The sequence below is a fragment of the Sinocyclocheilus grahami genome, unplaced genomic scaffold (assembly GCF_001515645.1).
Source record: "Sinocyclocheilus grahami isolate Dianchi unplaced genomic scaffold, SAMN03320097.WGS_v1.1 scaffold32.1, whole genome shotgun sequence".
In the NCBI taxonomy this organism is placed as follows: Eukaryota; Metazoa; Chordata; class Actinopteri; order Cypriniformes; family Cyprinidae; genus Sinocyclocheilus; species Sinocyclocheilus grahami.
This window is the reverse complement of record NW_015505211.1, coordinates 4,993,078-5,019,815: the sequence shown is the minus strand read 5'-3', so window position 1 is coordinate 5,019,815 and position 26,738 is coordinate 4,993,078. Positions and strand designations below refer to the sequence as shown.

Below are 26,738 nucleotides of genomic sequence, written 5' to 3'. Positions count from 1 at the left end.
TTTTTTTTTTCCCCAGGGGGGGGGGGGGGGGACGTATGAAGTGATTAAACTGATTGTAGCATTTTTTTAAATTATTTTTTTTGTTTATGTATGCACAATTATTTACAAGGTTTACAGTGTTTTAATTGTATGTTTACATTAACTGCTGTATGCTGGTGGAGTTTTTTTTACTGTATTAAAGTATCTAAAGTGGAATCACTGTTATCCTGGTTGGTTCTTTATTGTATGAAATTTTAAATATGAAGTCAAAACTCAAATGTGAGCAACATAGTCATGTTTCTTGACACACGTGCCAATCCCCAGCTAGATTAAACTCAGACATGCTTACCTTTTGTTATATTGCAGCAAGTCAGAATTTAACTATCAAAGCTTGTCCAAATTGTGAGATGAAAGGCTTTTATTATTATTATTACTTCAGAAATTGAGAGCACTCATTCGTGACTTGTTTGTGAACATCTCAAACGATGACTTCTTCACTTAATATCGCACGTTAATTGAGATCAAGTGCAAAATCTCCTTACAAACAAGCTATTGATATTATTTTCGGATGTAGATCGTATCTCAAGCAGGTTTGTCTAGGTCTAGTTAGCAGTACACTACATGATCTCTTCTCTAAGTAAACCCCACAGGCGTTTGACTCGTGCTCACCTGAACATAAGCATGTGTCCTAAACGCACGTCCCGCTATGCAGAGAATGAAAAAAAATATTTTCTTAATTAGGTTAGAGGGTTTTGTGAGTTTGTGACTTCAGGCTAAAGCTAAAATCTGCTTAGGCCCCAATCAGACAGAACGCGTTTTTCAGGTTTGAGGCGCACCACACTGCCTTTTTTGGTTGACTTTTTTCATTTAGAAAAGTGTGCTTTGTTGTTGTTGCAGTCTCTGGACAATCCAAGCAACTGGAAACTTCCGTCACCACAACCTCTCCATTCATTCGATTGGACAATGGGGAAAAAACGCGAATGACGTCGGGTGCTTTTCAGATCAGAGTTGATTTTTTTCCATCTTCAAAAAAAACAAAGCGCTCCTAAAGTGTTGCCAACTTAGCAATTTTGTTGTTAGATCTAGCAACTTTTCAGACTACCCTAGCAACTTTTTCTTCAAAAAGCACCTAGCAACAAATTTAGCTATTTTTAAAATTTATTTGGCAAATTTTAGCAGCTGTGACTCAAATGATAAAAAGGCACACCTTTTCCTTGAAGCTGCAGTCCTTAAATTTTGCCTCTTTGTCGCCATCTCTATGTGAAAACCTGGAATTGCAGCTGTGTGCGGAACTATCTAGCTTGCGTGGGTTGTGAGTCGGCACGGCTCCAGTGTGGATGAATCTAATGTTGTGAAGAGTATGTGTGGCAGTCAGTCACCGCACCGGTGAGGATATTTACGGTACTTCACAATCACAGATTCTAGCCTACGTTTTGGAATATGATCCAAATAAGAATTTTCACTGTATATTGCCATCTGAACAAGTAACAAGTCTGCCACGTTTGTTCTGACCAACTGAGGAAAAATCATTACCATAAACCTGGCTACCAATGGTGATTAAATCTAAAGATCGGTTAGCTCATATCACATCAAACCGTAAAAATTATTATTATTGTTACTTTATTCTCAAATGATTAATGTTAACAACATCAGCATTGGTGACTATGAGTATAGTGTGTATAAGCGAGTAGATTTCAATTTCTGCACAGTCTAATCTAATTGTCATACTCTTCGAATTTCATATTAAGAAATTATTTTAACCCAAAAAGCAAATTATGCTCCCTTCGAACTGGTTTTCTTTAAAATACAAATCTTGTGTATCTGTAATCAGAAGCACATTTATAACTGGAATATAGTTTAATTTCATTCACATGTTTCATAAACACATAATCCTTTATGGATTACAATCTGCAATCAAAATTATACATTTAATTATTCTGGTTGCTGTGAGAAAAGGCTATAAACGATCTGCCACCTGCAGGATCCTCACATGTGCCTAGTAGCCAGGACTTCTTTATGTTTACAGAAGTGACGTAATGACGCAGCGGCATGCTCGAATTTCCCGCAAAAACCTACCCGTACCACTTAAATTAGAAAACATTATTATAAGCTGACCGTAGTGAATCGGGCTGAAGTAAGGCTATAGTTTTGAACACTGGCTGGTTATGTTCAATTCAATTCAATTCAATTCAATTCAAGTTTATTTGTACAGCGCTTTTCACGATACAAATCATTGCAAAGCAACTTTACAGCAAATTAAGTTTCTACAATATTTAGTGGTAGCTTATCAGTGGTGACTGTCAGTTAATGTACATAATCTGTCTTTGGTGGCTGGAACAATAGTTTTGCCCGGACGATAACGCAGAGCCATATAGTTAATATTAGTAATACGCAGCATGCACGATACAAGGAAATGGTCAGTAACATCATCACTTTGAGGTACGATATCTATATCAGTAAGATCAATTCCATGTGATATAATTAAATCTAGCGTATGATTAAAACGATGAGTGGGCCCGGTGACGTTTTGCTTGACTCCAAAAGAGTTTATTAGGTCAGTAAACGCAAGTCCTAATGCATCCTAATGCAAGTATGTACTTGCTCAAATATTGATTTCGGATCATTTTTAACCAAAAAAAGTTACGGACTGCAGCTTTAAATTACACAAAAAGAGGAAATCAAAGGTGTCTAGCAGTACACATATCACGTCAAGTTGCTAGTCGCAATTGTTCAATAATAATCGTTTATTCATGAAAACACCTTGTTATTAGTTTGTACCTGCACTTGTTGATCAATTAAAATTTTTTTAGAAAAATGGAAAAGGTCATGGTAATTTTCTGCCAGAATATTATCCATTAAGTTGTAACCTGAAAACACAAAATACAATGCATAATTTTAAATTCAGGTAAAACAAAAACCTGTGAAAAATCAATACAGAAACTTCCTTAAAATTAACAGTACATTGTGCCCTATTATACAGATTTTTTTAAAGTGTAGCATACTAACTTCCAATACACTGCTTTAAAATATAATCGCTTAGAGTGTGTAGTTTTACTAGATAATAAGAAAATACATAAAAAGATAATTGTTAAAAAATGTGTAAATGTTCAATAATTCAATGTTGTATTTAAATATATATATGAATGTAACTATATATATATATATATATATATATATATATATATATATACATATATGCTATATAAATCACATGACGTCAATGCGCAATGACATCACAACGTCATTTAGCAACAACTTGAAAATTCCATGAAAATTATTTGGCAACAAGTTTGAAACCATAGCGTTGCCCCTGCTGCCAAGTACCAACAGAAAACAAAAAGGCTCCTCTCAATGCAAAAAACCGCATTCTGTCTGATCGGGGCCTTAAGCAGCATTGTGGAATGTTTTTATACAGGAAAAATAACTAAAAGCTAATAACACCGGAAGCCACGCACAAAAGTTAAAAACGGCCCTGCAATGTATCTATATATATATATATATATATATATATATATATATATATACATATATGCTATATAAATCACATGACGTCAATGCGCAATGACATCACAACGTCATTTAGCAACAACTTGAAAATTCCATGAAAATTATTTGGCAACAAGTTTGAAACCATAGCGTTGCCCCTGCTGCCAAGTACCAACAGAAAACAAAAAGGCTCCTCTCAATGCAAAAAACCGCATTCTGTCTGATCGGGGCCTTAAGCAGCATTGTGGAATGTTTTTATACAGGAAAAATAACTAAAAGCTAATAACACCGGAAGCCACGCACAAAAGTTAAAAACGGCCCTGCCCGCCCGTTTCTTAGTGAAGTGTGTTACAGAAACTGAACAATTGAAACTGAACAATTTGTCCAATTTTATTGTGAAAAGGATCTTGTGGCAGCCTCTGAACAAGCATTATGAACAACATGAAATCTGACAAAACTGTGTGAAATAATATTTGTAAACCTCTGAATTTTACCTAAAAGAAAAACTTCCTGCACACTTAAAGTAGACATTAAAAATAATGATAAAACAAAAAGACCCCCCCCCCCCACACACACACTTTTCTTACAAATAATTTCCTACGGAATAAGATGAAGACAGATAAATGATGACAAAAGTTTCATTTTTTGGTGAACTATTTTTTTTTTTAAACTTAAACGCTCTGAAACTAAAAAAGAATGTCTCTCAGCATCTCCCTATGTCTTTTTTAAGATTATACAAAAATAAAGAAAACGCGAGAATTTCCAAAATAAAACAAAATACTGTAATGCACTACAAACTAAATCGAAAGTGCTCAGGTTGAGTTTAGCCTCCTGGAATTTACAATACCTACAAAATATATGAATATTCATTCAAATAATGTCTGATCAGACAAATAAAATACTGACAATAAAGTTACAGATAAGCTAAAAACTATGATATGCATCTAAACATGTTAGCCCTAAATTGTTTATGGACAGAATATATAATCATACATACAAAGTAAACACTGAAATTGCCACTTTTCCCTTTAAAGTCTCTTTGTAGTTTTAGTAAAGCCTGCTTTTGCATGTCCATACATTAAAACATTTAGGCCTTGTCTGTTTTAATTGCCCTCAAAAAAAACTGGAGGAGGAGGACTGGAACCATAATGGTCAGCTTGTGCATCCCTATCTTCAAAAAGTTTCAGAACGTCCACCCTGCATCGGATCCAAGCATGGCAACGTCAATTTGTAAAATGTGCCTCAAAGTGTCACTCAAACCAGTGTGATCTCCACCTCTTCTCTCTTCTGCACCTGGCCCTGTGCCTGCTGTTTGGGTGGAGGTGGAGCAGCTCGTACCTGCAGAAAACAAAAACACTCATCAGATTTCACAGTAAAGCGCCCATCATTGGCATGCAGCTTTAGAAGTGCAGATCTTACAGGTCTCAGGCCCGACCCGCCTTCTCCTGGGGATCTGGGTGATAGGATGTGGGTGTGACCTGTGGAGGAAAAGACACAGATGAATATGATTCTGACAAGAGCATAAATCTAATAATAGAATAGCCTCAGGCAGTGTTGTTTTAGTATCATTGAAATACTATTGAGATACTATTATTTTATTCATATTTTGAATTAGGTTTATATTTTCTGTCCATTTTAATTTTAAAATGTGAATCATTTTGTAGTGTGGTTTTGTATTTTTTTTTGTCTATTTAGTTTGTATTCATTTTTAGTTTGTTATTTTAGTTCATCAAGTTAAACAATACAAAATGAAACACATTGCTTTGGCAGCTAGCTTGAGATAAAATACATTTTTTATTTTATTTTATTTCAGTTAACGTTTATTTTATTTCAAGTAACAAACTTTTTATGGATTTAGGTTTAGTTCGCTGTAATAACCCTTTTTATTATCATAATATAAAAAAAATGTTTTTGTAACTTGAAATAGAAAAATAGAAAAAAACACGAATATTAAATGAAAGACGTAAAAAATGAAAATGAGAAATTTTGCCTTGGGATCTAACTGAAAATAAGTAAAAGTTCAAGTGCTAAAATTACTAAAACAGAAAAAAAATTTAAATGATAAATGCACATAAAATTACTAAAACATTGAAAACTGAAAATATCCAAATAAAAGCCAAGTCAAAATATGAATGCATATTAAAATAACACCGGTAGGTCAAAAAGTTAATTAGATTTTTTTCTTTAGAAAAATATAACGTTTATTTGGAAGTAGTTAAATTAATAAAATCAAATAATGTTTTTTTTTTTTTAATTATTCAAAATGTTTAAGACAATAAGGGAGTGAACATGAAAATCTGCACATAAAATTACTAAAACATTGAAAACTGAAAATATCCAAATAAAAGCCAAGTCAAAATATGAATGCATATTAAAATAACACCGGTAGGTCAAAAAGTTAATTAGATTTTTTTCTTTAGAAAAATATAACGTTTATTTGGAAGTAGTTAAATTAATAAAATCAAATAATGTTTTTTTTTTTTTAATTATTCAAAATGTTTAAGACAATGAGGTAGTGAGACTGAAAATCACTAAAAATTTTATAGTCATGTGTGAGCTTTACTATAAAGCTTTACGGTTTGCTGTGTTGCTCTGTGTCTTACTGTGGCTCGAGATTTTGGGGGGTTCTGGGGTTTGATAGCAGTTTAAAGTGAGTGTGCTGCTCAAAGATGGCAGCGAAACGGAATCTGGACTTCTACAGGATGGAAACACTGTGGGTAGACTAGCCGCTTGATCCAGAACTGACAGAGACACCTGGTGGTAAGAAACAGCTATTACAAACATATTTCGGAATTGAACACAGGCTTGCTGCAAACATGAACACAGAAACTTTTTCAGTGTGGACCGTGCTCTCCAGTAGTATGTGTATAAACCTGCACGTTCATGCTCTTGTGTGTTTGTGCACTCTCCGGTCTGCACAGATCCTCCACTAATACTGCGGGAAAGACGCCCACTGCGCCATTGAACTCGCCCTCCCAGAACCCATCATCTTCTTGGTTGTGTTTGCTGAGAATGTAAAGAACGGCTCCCTCGGGGAAAGACAACTCGTCCTCTGTCTGAGCCTCGTAGGCATACAGAGCCCTGGCCAGATTTATGGCTGTGCAAAAGAGAAACAGGGCAGAAAATGTAGTTTTGTTTGTTAAATTATATTAAGCATTCAGTACTAACAAGGTATAATACTATAAACTAGCATTATTCCAGATATTATACTATAGCCAGAGGTCTCACCGCTGCCATGAGTGTTCGGGCTGCTCTGGGTGAGTGTCTCTATTTCTGGCTCTTGTTCTGCAGAAGTGCTGGAGGTGTGTGATTGGGTGTCTATGCTGGAGAAAGACTGGAGCATCCTCAATAGAGAGCTGGAGGTTGGGAGTTGCAGGTATTTTTCCGGCACATATCCCACCTGCCCTTCTCTGTTCCTAGCCTGAAAGACATCAACTTGTCTAATAAATGGCAACATCATAATTGGCATCTAGTTAGGGGGTTTTCAAACCTTACAGGCCCCAACAGGTTGTTGAATGGTCAGCAGAAAATTTGAGATATAAAAAAAAAGACAAAATGTATTTTAACAGAACTTAATTTAAAACAAAATATGTTTATAGTTAGTGAAAAAATATAAAACCTATTTTAAGATAAAAAACGATTTCTAGATATTTCAATAATTCAGTTTTATTTTTAAAATTAAAATATTACCGTATAAATAAATGCTAATTATAATATAAATACTAATTATTTAAAAATATTAATTAATATTTATATATATATATATACACTACCATTCAAAGGTTATGTTCAAAAGGTACACTCAAAAGAAGTCCGTTATGATTAATAATAATTTTTACATTATTTTTGTTTTACATTATACACACACACACACACACACAACTTTTCAAAAGTTGAACGATCTTAAGATTTTTATTATGTATATATATTTTTGAAATCATTTTCTTATGCTCACCAAGGCTTTATTTATCTAAAATAAAAATACATTAAAAACAGTCAAATTTGATTTCAACATAACATAACGTTTTCTATTTTAATGTATTTTAAAAAGTAATGTATTCCTGTGAAGCAAGGAATCATTCCTCCAGTCTTCAGTGTCACATGATCCTTCAGAAATCTTTCTAATATGCTGATTTGCTGCTCAAGAAACATTTATTATTATCAATGTTGAAAACAGTTTTGCTGCTTAATTTTTTTGTGGAAACCGTGATTTATTTTCAGGATTCTTTGATGAATACAAAGAACAGCATTTTTAAAAAAATCTTTTGTAATATATATGTCCTTACTGTCTCCGTTGATCAATTTAATGCATCCTTGCTGAATTAAAGTATTAATTTCTATCAAAACAAAATCTTGACCCCAAACTTTTGAAAAGTAATGTATAATAATTATAGTAATTTTAAAAATAAATCAATATATATATAAATTATATTTTCCTTACACGGTACAAATAGATCTGTATACATGAAATTATATAATTAATACAGAAAAAAAGATGTCTTTATATTTTAAGGAATGAGTGAGGCAAGAGGATCATAGGCATTTGAAAGTTCAAAAACTCCTGACCAAGTTGAGAGGGTCTGCGTATACCTTAACCCAGTCCTCCATGTCTCCATCATCAATTAGCTCCAGTATTTCCTGTTCCTGGATTGTGAGCTCATCAGGCTGGGATGCCTGTGGAAATAAAGCACAGGAAATGACATCACAAATGGATGAATAGAACCCTGAAAGACTGGAGAATGACAGGCTAGACCTCACTAGGTGTGTACCTGATACGAGTAGAGCACAGAGCAGGTGAGAGGGTAGTTCCTGTGAGTGCTGGAGGGGCTGGAGCTGCTGTCGTCTAGCATCTCTGTGTCCTCATCATGTTCTCTGTCAAAATCTACAGAGTGCTTTAGACATTCATTGTAAAAGTTGATTAGAATGGGTTATAGGGGTTTGCGTGGCTCTGGCTTTGACTGTAAGAGATTCAGACTTACAGAGAATGAAGCATCGTGGGTATTGAGGGCCGCCCATCTCTCGTTCTCCAGTTCCTCCATCACTTGGTTCATGGCGCTCTTCAGCCAGACGTCTACAGCCACACCAATGTCTCGAAGGAGGTTCAGACGCTCCTCTGCCTTCACTTTCATTGTCTACAGGAAGAGTGGACTCATCATCTACCAACTTCCTATTTTATTACACATTGTTTATGTACATCAACTATTTCAACAACATTTGATGCAAGAACCAGTACTATTACAAACCGAATGTGCAGCTTCTTTTAATAACCAGTTCAAGGAGTAGCGACCAGCAGAGGGCGTGCGATGTCACTAAGCCAATGTTTTCATTTAACAGTAGGTTTTTCCCAGAGGTGATGGACAACTTATGATCTGGACTGATATACAAACACAAATAAACAAACTCTCCACCTCGGATTTCCGAATGCATTCTCTTGCATCGTCCATTTTCAGTTCTAGCTCGTTGTTATTCTGGTCCTGTTGATGCGACTCTTCGTACTCCGAAAGAATCTAAAAAAAACAACAACATCAAACCGAAAACAAATGTCAAATCTATTAATAAATGATTAAATTAACATGAACTAAGATTAATAGATGCCGTAGAAGTGTTGTTCATTTTTAGTTCATGTTAACTATTAATATTTTATGTTAATATTGGCCATTTATCAGCCAGAATTTTAATATTAGTGCAACTAATATAAAAATAAAAAGTATTTAATTAAATTATTTTTACATTATAAATTATAATTATATAAAATTATTTAAAAAAAAAATTTATATCACAAATTCACATGCTGAGACATAATATTGTTTGAGAGACCCCTCACCTGCTGCGTATGGATGATGTTCTTGTGTTCTCTGGCCACACGTGTGGCCCATTTCCTAGCTTCTTTATTCAGACTGTGTTCTTCAGCCGTGCCACTCTCCTTCAGCAGTTCCCTGACCTAAAGAGATCAAGAGAGAGAGCTGACTGATGCACAACACAGACCCTGCACATGCAACCTTGATAGTTTCTCAGTGCCTGCCCATGTGTACCCATGTGTCACAGCATAACTCCCAAAATCAAATCTTTGCACAACGACACTCTCAAAATATTATGTCTGTAAATATTGACAGACTAAATGATTAGGAGACGTAAGCTCTTGAAGAATGATCCTTCGAGATGCTACTTTACAGAGCAACTCCTTTTCACCAAAAACTGAATATTACAACAAATCCTTGACTAAATGGTTTTAGCATAATACAAGGGGAAAAAAACACAATATCAGTCTTAATGGACTTGCCTGGGAGTGAGAAAACACAGAAGCCTGCATGCATCAGCTGATCTACAGCATGCGGATACTGATGATAATACAGCCAATGAATGTGATTTCAATTTCTAATAATATGCAGTATTAAAAAAAAAAAAAAGCTTTATATTTTAGGGATGGGGAATGGGAGGTGTTCATGAGGGTTGCAAGAGGTGGGGCAGGTTCACTTCTCAATGCCCTCTTTTCACAGGCTGTGTTGCTTCCTGCCTGCACTGACACCCAGTTTTCCCTGGTCTTTCCGCCCCACCAGCGCTGAGGGCTGCATCTCTAATGTTTTCTTTAGGAACAGACTAATGCTTGTTTGACTCACAAACAAAAAGAGGGTAAGAGAACAAATGGGCCACTATACTGGTGTGGTGAAGGGCGAGATGACTTGCGGGCAGCAGGGGGCGCTATAGCATATTTGAAAAACAGTTGCACAGTCATGGAAGAACACATTCGGCCTTCATTAGAGCACTTTTTCTCTTTGTCAGACTGATTAATGAAAAAATAAGAATATTGTAACAATGTTTTAAGTGACATTTAAAGTGAAAGAGAAGTTTTTGGTTAGGATTATGTGCTGAACCTTCATTTAAAACTTTGAATCCACAATAAATGTGAAATATTTCTTGTAAAAATCCTCTTATTTATAAGTATTAGGCTCAAGAAAAGGAATTGCTGTAGAATGTTGTAGAAGATGCTGTAGAAGTATTGTTCAGTGTTCAGTAACAAATGAAACCTATATTAGTATTATTATTTATATTATTTTATTTTTTTTAATTTATTTTAACAAAATAGATTTTAGATTAGATAATAGAATAATTAATTTGATTATATTCTTAATTTTAATCAAATAATTATATTTTTTATTAATTTTAATAGAATAATATTAGATTAGATTATTAATTTGATTAAATTTAAGTATTTTCTATAAAAAAAAAATCTTATATTACTTTTTATTTATTGTAATATCATCCATTATATATTTATTATAATATCATCCATTTGTTTATTACTGGTGCAACCCTAATATATAAATAAAAAATAAATACACATATAAATAATTTATTAAAAATTTTTTTATCACATATGAATAGTAAAGTGAGAAAATGAGTTCTCTGTACAATTTGCATCTCTGTTGTTTGTGTGATTTTTTTTAGTTTGTTCTTGAGTTGGAGGCAACATACCGAATCATTTTCACAAGGCTGGTACTGGAAGGGGGCGGCTTTCTGAAACACTGGGTTGTCCTGAATGAATACCTGTTGGTGGATATCCTGTGTCACCTACAGAGGGGCCAAACATACACATACAAACACACAAGGACAATTATATTTATGTAAACTACTTGTCTAATGTCAAGATGTCACATTAACAATAGCACAGCTAACATAATCTCTGACAGACCACCAGAACAGGTAATTCATAAATAGTATGTGTGTTGTAACCTGATGCTGGACTGGAGACATTAAACCTGAGTGCAATGAACTGAATGGAAACACTGTGACAATCATCGAATTACAACAACACTGGACTACAACCAGACCTAATGACACACACTGAAGGCTGTCTCTACTGAAAGTCAGTCGATTCTCTTCAAATCTACACATTTATAATAATAACTAACACTCATTTTGTATTTCTAATTTGTTTATGTTTTACCCAGTTACTGCCAAATTGAAACATCAGTATATCTTAAAAAGCTTGTCTGCTCTAACATAGAGTAAAGTTCTCATTTCTAAACCACTGCAAACTCTCTAAAGCAGGTACATTTCTCTCTTTAAGGTCAGTATTAACTGTCTGAGCTGGGATTTGATCCAGCAACCCTCCAGTGGCAGATCATATTACCTGCTCTACATTCGGCCACTGTGGTTGATTGTGTTTTTCCATAGCAGTGTATACACAAGTGTGTGTGTGTTTGAGCAAGTGATGCAATGCTAAATTTCTCCAAATCTGTTCTGATGAAGAAAACACTCACCTACATCTTAGATGGCCTGAGGATGAGTACATTTTCCTATTCCTTCAATATACTGTTATTAAACATTTCTGAAGTTTAGATTCAGAGCTTCCGAGTGGCCTTTTAAAAACTCCACTTCAATTGTCACCACAAAATAAAACAGATTCCTCAGAGGAGAAATTTCTCCTTTTATCCCATCACTCCAAATGTGGAAAACATGGGAGGACAACTTTCAGTTTGTAAAAGCAAAACCCACATGGGTATTTCTGCCTGTCTGCTTGACACTTAAATGCCAGACCGAGCCAATGTGTAGATTTACAAGTGAGTAAGCAACTGCTTGCTTTTGAAACAGAAGAAAGGAGAAAATAACACTCACTTTCCATCCTCAAGTCAAGTAAATGTCACTGTATTGGACTGATTTCCAAAAGTCACAAACAATTTGGTAAAATATCAGAGCAAAAAAACCTAAAACAAAAACGGAAAAATAACCAAGCTAGAACAAAGTTCCTTTCATTACTTCACCATTACTATCTTAAAAATAAAGGTTATTTATTGGCATTGATAGTTCCATTATGAACCTTTAACATCCATGGAACCTTTCCATTCCACAAAAGGTTCCTATAATGTAAAACGATACTTTATCATTTTAAAATGTTTTTTTAAATAATTTTAAGAACTGTTAACTGGAAGGTTCTTTGGGGAACCAAAAATGGTTCTTCTATGGGACTGCTGTGAAAACCCCCTTTGGGAACCTTTCTTTTTAAGGGGGTACTGACGATAATTCCAACAAAGCATAGTTAAACTTCAACAAAACTGAAATGACTGAACCGTAACAAGTTCCACAAAGGCCAGAGAGTGAGCAGCATCCGCTCAAAACAGAGAGGATTTGCTTTCTGGCCCTCAGACTACAATCTGGCACTACCAACCCAATCCTATGAGCTGCCAGCTCTGATGATTCGACTCAGGAAGAAGACCCTGAAGAAGAGAGAGATTCCTGTCTTCATGAGCCAATCAGCATCCACCAGCCCTGCAGGTGCACAAGCTTCAGATCCAACAGAAAAGAAACTCTCACTCACACACACATACTGAGCGTCATTCAGACAACTGGGCTCTCCATTCACCAAGTGATCACACAGATCTCATAGTTTCTTGATGAGGACTGTCGGCATGTCAGGCTGTACATCTATAAAATGTGGGCGTTAGTCTGTTTATGCAATATGCAATATGCACTACAATTCATTCTCTTATGCTGACCTAGGCTGCATTTATTTGATCAAAATTGTCAAAAAAAGTGAAAAAGTATTAATTTAAATAACTTTCATATTTTAATATATTTTAAAATGTAATGTATACCTCTGATGGCAAAGCTGAATTTTCAGCAGCCATTACTCCAGCCTTCAGTGTCACATGATCCTTCAACATTTTAATAGAATTTTTTTAAGTTTCTTGATTTGCTGCTCAAGAGACATTTCTTATTATCATCAATGTAGAAAATAGTTGTTTTGTGAATATTGTGATGCTTTCCCCCCCAGGATGATTTGAATAGAAAGTTCAAAAGAACAGCATTTATTTGAAATAGAAATTGGTTGTAACATTATAAATGTCTTTATTGTCGCTTTAGATCAGCTACATTACTGAATGGAAGTATGAAAATCTGACTGACCCCAAAGTAATTTATCCAAACTTGTTCTCAGTTTTGTAGCTTTAAGGGAAAAATAAGTGAAAATGTACATCCTAATGACCCAAATATATGAAATCATGTTTATAAAGTGACATAGCATTGCTGTCATGTGGATCTTCTTAGCAATGCATTTGAAAGAGACAATAGCAGATTCAAACCAGAATGCAACTGACAAGAGTTCATGAAACCAATCGCCTGCAGGTCATTAAAAACCACAGTTTTTTTCCACTGAGTCACCAAATCTATCTCTACAAAAACAAACTAATTCACACATAAATTGTCAGTGATCAGTGGAAGATGCATAACATCTGTTCATCATTATTAATACAGTTTTCCTTATTCTGACCATAAAATCTTTAAAAGATCATCAAAAATAAACACACTTTAAATTATGAACTCATGTAATTCAATATGGTGGCCACAACTCACCTGTGAGCAATCTTTCTCTATTAGTGCTTTCTTCTGGCTGTAAATCCTGAGGATTAAACACACACACACACACACACACACAAAGTCAAGCAGTTCAGCACTAATATACCAACAGACAGACAGAAAATAGCTCTATAGGTGTTTAAAAAGCAGTGTAAAATCAAACTCGACCTCAGATCCTCCAGGAAGTCCAAGTCTGTCTGGTGTTTAAGCTGGAGTCTGTTCAGCTGCTCTGTGTGAGTGTGTTTCACTTCTTGTGTTACTTTTACCTGCAACACACACAATGACAACCTCAGGAGAACCAACTTTGACCCAGATCACACCAACCTGAAAGCGGAGCCTGTGTCTGGCATACTCGAGTCAATGGAGACAGTAGGACAGATGCTGGAACTATAAACAGTATGTATGCATAAGCATAAACATTATGTGTTATGTATAATACGTTGTGTGTGTATAAACATATTTATACACACATGATATATTTTACTAGTATTTAAAGAAGTTGCAATTATCCAAATTAATATATAATTTAGTCAAACAAACAAGGAGACAAGAAAGCAAGCAAACAAACAGACTGACATGACAACAAAACATCGTAAAAAGTGAGAACAAATAAAGAAGCAGGTCGACTCACCTTTCTTGGAGGAGGCTGCATGTCTGGATCTGGATATACTGGTGGACAAGCCTCTAGAAATTGACCCCGCAATACAGTCAATGGAGACAGTAGGACAGATGCTGGAACTATAAACAGTATGTATGCATAAGCATAAACATTATGTGTTATGTATAATACGTTGTGTGTGTATAAACATATTTATACACACATGATATATTTTACTAGTATTTAAAGAAGTTGCAATTATCCAAATTAATATATAATTTAGTCAAACAAACAAGGAGACAAGAAAGCAAGCAAACAAACAGACTGACATGATAACAAAACATCGTAAAAAGTGAGAACAAATAAAGAAGCAGGTCGACTCACCTTTCTTGGAGGAGGCTGCATGTCTGGATCTGGATATACTGGTGGACAAGCCTCTAGAAATTGACCCCGCAATACCCAAACACATCTGCGGGACGGAGAAATGCAGAGCGGAATAATCTGTTTAGGTGGAAGAAAGAAAAATAGATCACAGAAATACTTCCAGACCCCGCCGTTGCGCTGCTCACGTAAAGCGAACTCTAATGAGAAGAACTTCAGTCAGTGGAACAGAATTGAGAACAGCGCCCTCTGGTGACCGAATAAGAATATACGTTTTGAAAGTTTTGTGCTGTTGTGTGTTTATGAATGCGTGTTGATATATGTGATATATGTTTCCGTTAGAATATGACGCTAAATGTGTACAGAATAGCGTGCAGTATTTAATTGCGAGAGATTAGACAAAGATGAAGGAGAAAAATCAGCAGTGATGATGATAAACATTTGATCAACTGTCACTTAGTTAAATTTATTATACCTTCATCATCATAAAATAATCACAAAAAGGCCCTTCGTCACATGTTGTTGGTGAGATGAGGCCATCTAGCGGTGGGTGTATGTAAAAATAAAGTGGGACACTTACCCAATCAAACTTAAATTCAATATCATAAATAATATATTTTTTATATAATAATAATAATAATAATTAGCAGTAGTAGTAGTATTGCATTATGTATTTATAATATTAATAATAATGATTGTTGTTAATTTTATTATTGCATCATTATTTAATACATTTTATGGTCATGCATTGCAATAAATAAATTTCTAGAAGTACACTTGTACTAAATGTGTTACTAGCTGCTCGTGAAAAGGTTGACATGTTTAAAACCAGTCAAATTAACACACCTGGGAGTGTTTACTACAGATTAAGTGTAATTCCTGATTTAGAAAAATTGCAGTGCCATGCAGTGATGACGAAGTTACTAATTACAGGTCTCACAGCTTCTGTGATAAATCTGTTTATAGGTCAGTTACATTGATGGTTTAAAAACAGATAATTGGCTTGATATGACTACTACAATTACTTGGTGTTTGCTAAATTTAGCCAAAGGGGAGATTAAGGTGTGCATGTGAACATGATGTCTGTCCACAGAATTACAAAATCTTTCAGAACCTCTTTGTTGAGACATCTCCAGAAAGCAATTAAGTTTATGAAGACATTAATCTTAATTCAAATCTTTAAAAAAAAAAAATGCAACAGGTGTATTTTAGGGTTAATGTTAGTGTGATTTAGATGAGTGTGCTTCAGCAAGGAGTTGTGAGACTGTTAACAGGCTAAACTGTTAAGACTTGATACACAGTAATACTGTACACAATAACATGAAGTAGAGATTGAGAAACACAGGAAAGAAAGAAAATATTCCACGTACAACCAGTACAAACTCACATGGTGCTGTAATCTGAGATTACTGGTCAAGCAATCTTCACTTTGGCCTGTTAAAAGGATTAGAGGAAGAGTCATCAAACTATTCCAGCACTACAAAACCCCCTCCGACTGCTGAGACATCTTTAGTCAGTCATTGCTCTCAAACAAACGGGCATATCAAACAAGCACAACATTAGGAGTATAGCTGTTGTTTCTGTAGCAGTTGACTGATCAGGCCCAATGGCTCTGCTCAAATCTGGCTGGCTCTGGAGACAGTGTAAGTATATGATTCTTCATTTATATGTTTATTTAAAGAGTTTCCTAATCTTCTCAAGATACCTCTGAAAATTAGAAGTAGTTAACATTTTTAGCGCCAAAAAATTGAGGAAGACTTTGTATGTATATTCATATAAATAGATAAACAATTATTGTATATTCTTTGAAATTATATATTTCAAAGACTGTTCCAGAAGGTTTGTCATGAAACTCGGGTCCTGACACTGTTTGCAGTAATCCTCTTACGGTCAGTGTTACAGTACAGTACAGTAGCTGTTAGTTTTGGAGCCCAGGTTGCTTAGTGCTCACCTAGAGAGGCTCCAAACGCATTACTTTAAAAAAAATTATAAATAGATGCCGATAGGGTTACATAAAAAAAGTTTCGAATATGAATACTGTCCCCAAAATAACATCATGCCGAACGTTTGGAATAGAATTCGGAATCAATGGAGTCGACACCAGAAGTCGATTCCAAACTAATTGTCTTCTTAAATAAATTTAGGTCTATTCTTTGTTAGACTAATAACAGTCTAATCCTGTCGTATCAAAGACTTATTTAAAAAAGACTTATTTAAATCTGTATTAGTGCTGTGTTTTGGATGTGAATGACTCAGTGGTATTGAACAGATATGTTGATTGAATGATTCAAAGTTGTATTTATAATACTCGAAAAGATACTCTTCACCAAATGCTGTAACCTACAGAAAGAGTACGTTTTGAATAAATCAATGAACAATCTGCACGGAATCAAAGATTCAGTTCACTGGAATTAATCAAAGTTTCCAGTTCTAGCTAGCTTTTAAGGCTCTTGTGTACTAGCTAGCTAGCTTTTAAGGGATGTGTATTAGTTTGGTAATGTAGGCAATGAACTGTTAAGAGCTGACTGTCAGTCTGTTCCCAACTGCTTGGAATCTAATAATCGATCATAAAAGGATTCTGGAAATGAAGCCTATAGTAGTTTGCTTCTTTGTATATTGTCTGTCCTACAAAAGACCATGGAAATGAAGACAGATAATCAATCATATTGTGGATTTTTATTCATATTTTATTGAAACCTTTCACAGCTTCAATCCTCAAACGCTGGAGGTTGAACTGGTGTGACCTGTGGATAGATGGGAGCTTTGTTTTTTACAAAACTGAATCCAGAAGAGACTATGAGACCAAAGTGAATCTGAAGGCCACCTGTGTGAATGTGAAGTCTGGACTGGAGTGTCCAAGTAGGAAGGAACTTTTTCAACATTTCAAGTTATTTGGTCATGTAGAAAGTGTATGAAATATTTTAACAATGTTTTAACAGATAGTGTCTTTGTGAGCAGATGTATGTCCACCTGAGACTCACCCCAGAGAGAATCTGCTGGTTGTTTATCTGAGGCATGGTAATATGCTGATCCTGTGTGCCAACAGTGAAGATGAGGCACTGTAAGTCTTGACCTTTGACATTTTAACTTAACCCCTCACACAACATATGAAGCCCTGCTCACTTTCCTCGCAAATGTATTTCCAGGGCCTGGAAACTCACACTCATGGAGGCGAAAAGAAATCCTGTGAGTGTTATCTTTTACATGCAGGATGGTTTTCTGTTTATTGTAATTTAATATTTGACTCAATTTACATTTTTTTTTCACTCTCATAGGTTTTCACGTACAATCCCTATGATGATACATACCAAACCGTTCCAATTGACAGTCATAATGCAGTTTACATCATGCCAAGTACAGGTAGTGGAGGTAATTATACAAACACATCATTCATTCTGCAGAAAGCACAGAGAAAGGGTTATTGCCACTTTGTGTTTTTTATACATTGATATAATACATTGTTTTAATTATTATTACAACCATTTTATGATTATTTCATTCATTTCCTTATGGCACACTTTACTGCTACTTTATAGCTCAAACAATCCAAGTGAGAAAAATAGGAAAATTAAAGGAATAGTTCACCTAAAAATTTAAATTTAGTTTAAATGTTCTCACCCTCAGGACATCCAAGATGTACAGTAGATGAGTTTGTTTCTTCATCCGAACAGATTTGGAGAAATTTAGCATTACATCACTTGCTCACCAATGGATCATCTGCGGTGAATGGGTGCCGTCAGAATGAGAGTCCAAACAGCTGATAAAAAGTCATCTCGTCTGAATCAGGAATATGCACAAAACATGGAGTCATGTGGATTACTTGTTGATTATTGTGATGTTTTGATCAGCTGTTTGGACTCTCATTCTGACGGCACCCATTTAATGTAAGTTTATTACCACTTTGAACTTACATTTTAACTCCTTGATTTTCAGCGGTCTTATTGATTCCCACTGTAGAAACGTTTTCATAAACAAAGAAACATTTAACCAGGGATGAACCTCTAATCCAGATGTGCTTCCCTGCAGGGACTCAGCATGTCTGGGTACACAGAGACTCTTATGACGACAATTTTGGAGAGCAGATTGCGTTGGGCCTCCTGGCTGGAATGGCTGCAGGTGCAGCAATGCGTTCTCTTCTATGGATGCCCTTCTGGTTCTGCTGAGGACCAGTCAGATAGCAGGATGATCACTGGAAATCCAGCAGACTGAGAGAACAGACCGGAAGAGCCATCCATAAAGCTCAGCCGTAGCAAATGCTCCTGTTCCTTCGTATAAATATGTAAATATGAGAATAGCTGCAGCTGTTTTAAACTCAGTGGGCATTAAGTGGTTAATCAGTGTGTAAAGGAGGGATTCTTCTTTTTTGATTGTTTACAGTTCTTTAGAATATCTATAAAACTATATAATAATTCTGCACACAGCTAATGATTGTTTTTTCTTGCTGCCACGATTCTGCTTTGTGTATGTTGTACATGTAGAGCTTTGCAAACTTGCTCAGGGTTTTGTCCATTATCAGATGTAACGCCCCGTAGCCACATGATGAAATCTACACTTGGATATTTCCAAAAACACTCACAAACATTTCTTCCATCTCTGCACCGTGAATCTGGAACGATGTTTAACAAGTCCACGCCTATTCAAATCTGGATATCCTTCTCAAATTAGTTCTGTAATTTCATTTACTTATCTTGTTTTGTTCCTATTCACGTCATTATTACCGTAATATAAGTATTATTTCACATAAAACGAAACATGAACAAAAACAACACTTTATAAAGTGTTTTAAAAGAGTGAAAAACCAAAACACCACAAAAGGTGTACAATTAATGGAAACAATTAATATAAACGCAACAGCATACACATCCACATTGTGTTTTAAGTGGATGTGGACGAATTTAAAGTCATTTGAGTGAGTCAGTGGTAACGAGGGTGACGGACAGGTAGTGTTCTACTCCCTCCAGGTGGGCGGAGCTTCTGCAGAATATCCAGAGAGATGCTGAGTGCAACTAAGAGCATCAATAAGAGACACGGCACAGAAATGTCGACTGAATCCTTAGCATGAACAGCCGCCTTCGCTGACCGGCTGCTCTGGCGACTTTTCCAATTTTATGTCAATCACTGAAGGAAAACGGAATTAAGGAAATATACAAAGTTTTTTGTAGTGCGTTTGTTTAAACTGCAAAATTTATACAGATGGACAATCAGGAACTAAAACCAGTGATTGCAAGTGTGAAAAGCGCAATTACATATGTAAGTTTATGCACATATGTGTGTAGGATACTGTCTTCTCTGCTCTTGTCTTGTGTGCTCTCCATACCAGGAAGAGCTGCTGCTACACGCCGGAAAAGCTAGACGAGACAAACACAAGCCCCATTATTAAACTCTCACACCAGGATCAGAAAAAAAACAAGCAGTGTGTGGGGGTGTTTGCATTCAGAAAATATTTAATCATCTGGAAATCATCTTTTGAAGACACTGATATGAGCGCAATGTTCAGTAATGCCGTTTTTGAATAATCATGCAAATATAATTTAATAAATCATTAAAGCACATATTTCTACTTTTGATTTAAGTCAAATCTCTGTCACACTCACCTGTTTGACGTTGTATCCGGCTTTAGCACTAGTTTCAATAAACATTACATTCAGTTCTTTGGCTTTCCTCTCTCCTTCCTCAATAGAAACTTGCCTGAAATTATTACATGTAATCATTAATATTTGCCTATTTTGAGCAGATTAAGAGAGTATTAGTACTAGTTTGTGACATTTAAAAAAAAAAAAAGGTGCTTTTGTCAATAGATGCATTTCTGTTTAGTAAATTTTATGTAAATATTGCATAAAATAAAATTGAATTGCAGCAATTTTGTGCACACAAATCACCTTAACCAAAAGTTTGGGGTCTGTAAGGTTTTGTGTTATTGAAAGAAGTCTGTTATTCTCAACAAGGCTGCATTTATAAAAAATTTTAAAAATGCAGTAAAAACAGTAATATTGTGAAATATTATTACAATTTAAAATCACTGTTTTCTATAGTAATCTATTTTAAAATGTAATTAATTCCTGAGATGGCAAAGCTGAATTTTGAGCAGCCATTCGTTCGAGAGAGAGAGAGAGAGAGAGAGAGAGAGAGAGAGTGTGGGGGAGAAAGGGGAAGAGGTAAGAGGAGGGGAACTGGACGCAGAGCGGGTCTCAGATACCTACTTGTGATGTCGTAAACTACAACAGCAGCAGCAGAGTCTCTGATGTAACTGGGAATGAGACTACGGAAACGCTCCTGTCCTGCTGTGTCCCAAAGCTGCAGCCTGATCTGTGTGAATGGAGAACAAACAAAAGAAAAGGAGGAGAATAAAGGAAAAAAGGGGGGAAATGAAACATTCAAGGGGAAAATAATAGATAAAAAAGGAGTTGAATGAAATGTAAGAAAAAAAAAAAAAAAGCAAAGCGGACTGAAACATTTCTCAAGTTCAGGATTTGGGCTAGGGAACGGATTAAGTTATGAGTCTTCAGATGGGCTCACATTAGCAGGGTTATGGTATGGGTTAGGATTGTGTTATGCTATCAAGACTGCAGATCTTCAGAGTAAAACTTTCCAGCTCAAAACCAATCAAAAAGAACAATTCTTTACAGAAGGAAACATACACATATGAACAAATAACTAGAGAGAGAGAGAGCGAAAGAGACACAGCAGGGGGAAGAAGGCACAGGAGTTTCTCATGGTGCAGTTTATGTTGGGTTTTTACAGACACATCTCAATATAAAATGTTCAAATTAATGTTCAACAAAGAAAAGGAGAAAAATGTGATGCAGAATTAATTTCATGCATAATGCAGTTATAATATGTCATAAGAAGAACCAAACATTAATGTGTCAAATCAATTTAAATTATTTTCTATAATAATAATAGTGATAGTTAACTACAAGTAGATGTAAAGTAGAATGCATTACAATCATTGTTTATTTATTTATTCAATCATTGATTTAACACCATATTAGCAGCAAAGGTTATGTTCAGCATATCAGCAACAAAGTTCATGCTAAACTCAGTTTTATAAATTAAAATAATTATAATAAAATTACAACAACAAAAAAACACACAAAACAATGTAACAGTATTGTTCTTAAAACAGTATAAAAACATTGCAGTTTGATTAAAATCAATATGTTATATTACTTTAAAATGTTTTTAAAAATGACATTGTGCAGTCATAAAAAGTATTGATCAATGTAAATCAAACAAATCCCATCATCAATTAATAGCATCCCAGACATTTACACACTGGTAAAAATTATTTTACAGAACTTATATTTTTATAAATTCAATATCTTTAAAACATTGAAAGGCATGCGCATTTACTGTTAGAACAAAAAAACATTTTACTTACTGTTCTGTCCTCAAGATACATTGTTTTCGACAAGAAATCGATTCCTATTGTAGCCTGAAAATAAAAGCAAGGAAATGAAACTTTGAGGATAAAATACACTAATCCATGCATCTGATTAAAAACATCCAAACAAATCTTGGATGAAAAAAATTTTTTAATTAAAGTTGCAGGGTCAGGAAAATCTTCACTCACCTGGTAGGTATTATCGAAACTGTCATACATAAATCTGGTAATCAATGATGTCTTTCCCACTGCAAAATTAAATAAAGAATTAACTAGTAACTATCAACATTACATATCTTTATTACATTCTTGTGAAGTTGTGACCTGTATGCCAATTTTTTTTTCCAGAGACATTTCTACATCAATGATCATCACTTTTATTGCCAATACATTTTCCTAGAAGGAAAAGATCCAACCAGTTACACAAATTAAATGTCCATTTCATGTAAGTCCATCCTTTGAGACACCTAACATTTGAAACTGACATGCTAATAGATTTCATTTCAGAAGCATAACTTTAAAAACAAAAAAAGACTAAAGAACAGGTCTGCATGAATGCATAAATCTGTCCACATTCATTTCAGATTTACATCAGATTCTTCTCACATGACTGAAACATGCAGGGTAATTGCTATAGATTAACCGAAAAACCGCATGTGAAATAAACATGCATCAGTGTCTATGTAAATATATGCAAACAGTTTGAACATTTGCGATGTTTTTTTACTATTCAAATGTTTACACATCCAGGAAAAGTCCAAGCTATTTTTACACGTTTAGTCTTATTAAAGTTTTAAAAATAATGCCATGTGATATTTGTTTATGCTTTATACTGATAGCTCATTTACAAAGAACCCAGTCCTGACATACTGTTGAATTCTGGAAGCAGTGATTTTTCTTTCACTAGCACGAAATGAGATTGACAGACCACATGTGTCAGGGCCAGATATCTCAGAAAGAGGAATGGATCCTCATACTGACACTTCAGTGGTATCTATTAGTAAGTGTTGGCGTTTATATCTTATGAAGACACACAAGTTCTCCTGAGCTTTGAAATGCGAGTGTTCAACAGTTAGAAGATCCAGAAAATGTCAGCAAACCACAGGGTCAAAGATGTGAATATCATGTTTACACAGGAGACAGACAAAAATATGCTATGAAAAGAATATGACATGCAGTTCAAGACCAGACTTTATGGTAATATTTACGGGATTTCAATGAAAAACCTTGGCTGATGTATGATAGTTAAGACTTCAAATGTGATCACAAGTTGTTTTTTTGACATGTTTCAGTACAATTGTAAGATCGGTTCAGTTTGAGACTCTCTGCCGCCTATTCAGGCCCAATTCTGCGCCGCAACCTAACTTGATACTCAGAGGTGTGATTGACAGCTGAGCTCAGCCTATGGAGTTTGACTAAAACAAACTATTTAGATATTGTCTCAATACCACTATCGTTTAATTTATGCTCCTGACATTTCCTGTGATGTCTTCACTTTATAAAACGTACATTTAAAAGGCTCGCTGAACTGATTCGTTCGTATCCATATTCATATGTGATGTTTTTGAGTTCTTAAAACGTATTTGTGGAAATGAAATTGTTATTTGTGTATATATGGAAACAAGGGCGGGGCGCCACACAAGTTAGGTTGAGCTTTGCAAGCGCCACGTCACGTTTCTAGCGTCCCTGCCCTGCATCATCGCGTTCCGTTAACCCTTGCATTGAGTGGGAGTTTGCCAGAATTGAATTACTCTGGCGCTGCCAATTTTAAGATATGATACAATTATATGTAAATATAGAATAAATTACACGCGTGCTTGCTTTCTGTGTCAGTGGTTATTTATGATTATTTCAAGTACCCAGTGTAGAATAGGTTGATATTAGGACAATTTTGTGAATTCTGTGTCTTCAACTAATATTTCAACATTATATTTTATTCCTAAGCGGGGTAATAAGACTTACTAAAACAAATAATACTGATTTCAACCGCAAATGTGACGCTTCTGCTCCAGTAGGCGGCAGCAATGCGCCGGACGAGCGTCGATGCACCTGCTGAAATCCGTGAAGAAGATCGGACGCAGTACATGCGCCTCTCGGATGGATGTTTACGGATTTTGGCTACTTGTCTTTCAACTTTACCGCTGAATTAAAATATTAGCGTGAAACAATGAACACGTTACTGACCAAGGTGCAGTATTTAGAGTATGGCATCTCAGTTGTTGGTGTATTGCAGTGGTTTATGCTGTTGACATGAGCCAAGGTCGTAGTGGAAGAGCAGGCCAGAGTGTTTAATTTTTTTTTAAACCAAGTTTACTGTATTTCCAATCATCATGTTTTTGTGTGTGCTATTCTTTTGCTTCAGGTTTTATTGTTTCAGAACACACGGGCGCTGTTGTGTGCAGCAGCATCGCTTCAGTAAGTGTCATTTTATTGTTAGATGCCTTATCTTCGATCTCTGTCTATATGTATGTATGTATGTATGTATGTGTATATGTATGTATGTATGTATGTATATGTGGTGATCTTTAAAACTGATCAGTGTTTTTGCTCTAATGTCACAGAAGTCAAGTGTTAACTACACAAATGCCTTTGGGTAAGAGCATTATATCTATTGATATATGTTTAGTTTTCATATATGTATGTGTGTACAAATATAAGTAACTGACAGTTGTAAGTGATGTTTTTTTTTTGTCTAACAAGGTGTTTTGCTGACTAACAGACAGTATAGATCAATGCCCACACATGGTATTGGAAAATACAGACATATTCTTCCAAAAGCATTGGTAAGACCTAAGGTTTTGTCCATCATCTGTGTAAAATGTTTGTATTAGCAGTTAATAACATGTTCGAAATTATTGTTACTATTCAGCCAAAGAAGAAGAAGGATAGAGTTCAAGCGAAGCAGATCAAAGTGGCCACAGCAACAGAGTTTGGTGTGTTTAATGTGTGTGTTTCCGGTTATGACATGACTCTAGTGGAACATTATTCCCAATACATTCACAATCTCTGCAATCATTTGGACATCAAAGTCGATGAAAGGTGGGATAAAGGGAGTTTTTTTTCTACAAAATGTAAAAAATATGCACCCAAACCAAAACATATTCTCAAGATCATGTATTTTCAACTATGTTATTTTGCATCCTATTAATTATTATTAGGTTGTGGTGAAATGAATGAGCTCATTTTATGTTTTAAAGCTGTGCCCTGCCTACGAAAAGCACAGAGGTCATGGTGATGCAGGAGCAAGGCACTAAGATGTATGTAGATGCAGTCCTGAAAACCCATGAGCGTATTGTTCAGGTGAATGCTTTGAGCTTGTGTTTGGTCATATGAATAAGTTACGAAATTGTTTGATTGAATGTAATTATTAATATAGGTATACCGCAGCTATAACCAATTTATTGGTGGTGTGTTTTTAGATCAGTGAAATGAAGGCAACACTTTTTCCCATATTTATGGAAGTCGTTCTGAAGAACCAGCCTGAGGGGGTGCGACTTTGTGTAAAGCAGGTCAGAAAATTACACCTTACACATATTGACACTGTTTTTATATTTATTTTAAATCTGTCTGGCTGTATTTGACACTCCTATCAACTTGTATGGAAAATGTAAGGCTTAATTTGTTTTATGTTTTTTTTTCCAGCACACAGAAGCAGATTATCAAGCCCGGTTCAAAACAAGACCTGATCTTGAGGGGCTTCTTGCAAAAATTCATAATTAATAAATTATTAAATTACAAAAAATAACATGTCGAACAGTTTTCTACCCCATGTGTGCTGTAATGAATCTGTGAAGCAATAAACTCATAAAAAAAGCAATAAAAACATGAATGTTTTCCATATTTAGGCATTTTTGGCTTCTTTTGAATGCAGTAACAGGAATTTGAGGAGCGTTGAAATTCATCGTCTCTGTCACTGTGCTGTAATGTTGTTGGCAGTATCACAATATTGTCCATTTTTATCAAATTATTCAGCAGCTGTTATAAAAGACTGCATTACCCAGAGTTCCAGGCTCCGTTTCCATAGTAACCATTTTGACAACGGTAAACTAACTTGAACAGAAAGGGCTCATGTTCATTCCTACAGAGAAATTCGGGTTTGCATTTGTGCAGTGATACGGTTAAAGTGCAAAGATTAACGGGCAGATAAACAGGCCATGGGAAGAGACTATTACTCTATTTTGGAAATAAACCGCTGATGCTGACATAAAGAAGGCGTAAGTTACGAGTTGTTTGGTTTGTAAGTATTATGTATGTACACTGCATAAAAAGCAGAAAATGATATGGTTTACCGTCTTTTTGAGGACGTTTTATCTCTGTATCAGCTACCGGCGGCTCGCGCTGAAGCATCACCCGGGCAGCAGCAGCTGTGCTCGCGGAGGCGTTTGACGTGCTGAGCGACCGGAAGTGCACAAGACAAAATATAGAATACAAACCTAAAATAAAACACACAAAACAACCCTACAGCAGCGCTGGAATATGCGACACAGCTTTACAATACTTGCTAGAAACGGTTTGATATTAGTTTTTGGTTCCTAGAACGTTCTGGCAAAACAAAAA

The 26,738-nt window shown here is 35.3% G+C and overlaps 3 protein-coding genes, 1 long non-coding RNA gene and 1 pseudogene across 4 annotated transcripts; 2 read left to right on the top strand and 3 right to left on the bottom strand.

Annotated features, from left to right (window-relative positions):
- Positions 1–4,055: 4,055 nt before the first annotated feature.
- LOC107578890 (F-BAR and double SH3 domains protein 2-like) lies at positions 4,056–11,638 on the bottom strand. Its single transcript, XM_016264795.1, has 12 exons — positions 11,597–11,638; positions 10,939–11,034; positions 9,290–9,406; positions 8,874–8,972; positions 8,445–8,597; positions 8,235–8,357; positions 8,056–8,139; positions 6,694–6,886; positions 6,339–6,562; positions 6,069–6,219; positions 4,885–4,943; positions 4,056–4,803 (listed from the first exon to the last, which is right to left on the bottom strand). Exons 1-12 carry the CDS (start codon positions 11,636–11,638, stop codon positions 4,720–4,722), a joined length of 1,425 nt encoding a protein of 474 aa, XP_016120281.1. The 3' UTR covers positions 4,056–4,719.
- A 2,176-nt stretch (positions 11,639–13,814) lies between these two features.
- Positions 13,815–14,520, bottom strand: LOC107578293 (uncharacterized). The gene is made up of 3 exons (XR_001608332.1): positions 14,450–14,520; positions 13,987–14,084; positions 13,815–13,861 (listed from the first exon to the last, which is right to left on the bottom strand). It is a non-coding gene; the product is annotated as an uncharacterized lncRNA (long non-coding RNA).
- Positions 14,521–16,063: 1,543 nt separating this feature from the next.
- Positions 16,064–19,305, top strand: LOC107578271 (pleckstrin homology domain-containing family B member 1-like). Its single transcript, XM_016264245.1, has 6 exons — positions 16,064–16,440; positions 17,504–17,656; positions 17,756–17,858; positions 17,944–17,983; positions 18,073–18,166; positions 18,824–19,305. The coding sequence occupies exons 1-6, from the start codon at positions 16,404–16,406 to the stop codon at positions 18,958–18,960; spliced, it is 564 nt and encodes a 187-aa protein (XP_016119731.1). The 5' UTR covers positions 16,064–16,403; the 3' UTR covers positions 18,961–19,305.
- Positions 19,306–19,481: 176 nt separating this feature from the next.
- Positions 19,482–26,543, bottom strand: LOC107578283 (ras-related protein Rab-6A-like; annotated as a pseudogene).
- Positions 24,186–25,976, top strand: LOC107578260 (39S ribosomal protein L48, mitochondrial-like). The gene is made up of 8 exons (XM_016264235.1): positions 24,186–24,369; positions 24,544–24,596; positions 24,743–24,774; positions 24,882–24,964; positions 25,051–25,220; positions 25,379–25,481; positions 25,601–25,690; positions 25,824–25,976. The coding sequence occupies exons 1-8, from the start codon at positions 24,349–24,351 to the stop codon at positions 25,899–25,901; spliced, it is 630 nt and encodes a 209-aa protein (XP_016119721.1). The 5' UTR covers positions 24,186–24,348; the 3' UTR covers positions 25,902–25,976.
- Positions 26,544–26,738: the final 195 nt, after the last annotated feature.

What these genes read in the sequence shown, in the direction of transcription:
- LOC107578890 (XM_016264795.1), bottom strand. Translation starts at nt 11,638, where the DNA reads ATGGAAAAACACAATCAACCACAGTGGCCGAATGTAGAGCAG. An exon ending in ACATCATCCATACGCAGCAG is followed by an intron (nt 8,973 to 9,289) that starts GTGAGGGGTCTC and finishes TGTTTTTTTTAG; the next exon opens with ATTCTTTCGGAGTACGAAGA. An exon ending in CCCACGATGCTTCATTCTCT is followed by an intron (nt 8,358 to 8,444) that starts GTAAGTCTGAAT and finishes GAATGTCTAAAG; the next exon opens with CACTCTGTAGATTTTGACAG.
- LOC107578271 (XM_016264245.1), top strand. Translation starts at nt 16,404, where the DNA reads ATGGCTCTGCTCAAATCTGGCTGGCTCTGGAGACAGT. An exon ending in AACAGTGAAGATGAGGCACT is followed by an intron (nt 17,859 to 17,943) that starts GTAAGTCTTGAC and finishes ATGTATTTCCAG; the next exon opens with GGCCTGGAAACTCACACTCA. An exon ending in GCCAAGTACAGGTAGTGGAG is followed by an intron (nt 18,167 to 18,823) that starts GTAATTATACAA and finishes GCTTCCCTGCAG; the next exon opens with GGACTCAGCATGTCTGGGTA.
- LOC107578260 (XM_016264235.1), top strand. Translation starts at nt 24,349, where the DNA reads ATGAACACGTTACTGACCAAG. An exon ending in ATATTCTTCCAAAAGCATTG is followed by an intron (nt 24,965 to 25,050) that starts GTAAGACCTAAG and finishes GTTACTATTCAG; the next exon opens with CCAAAGAAGAAGAAGGATAG. An exon ending in TGCGACTTTGTGTAAAGCAG is followed by an intron (nt 25,691 to 25,823) that starts GTCAGAAAATTA and finishes TTTTTTTTCCAG; the next exon opens with CACACAGAAGCAGATTATCA.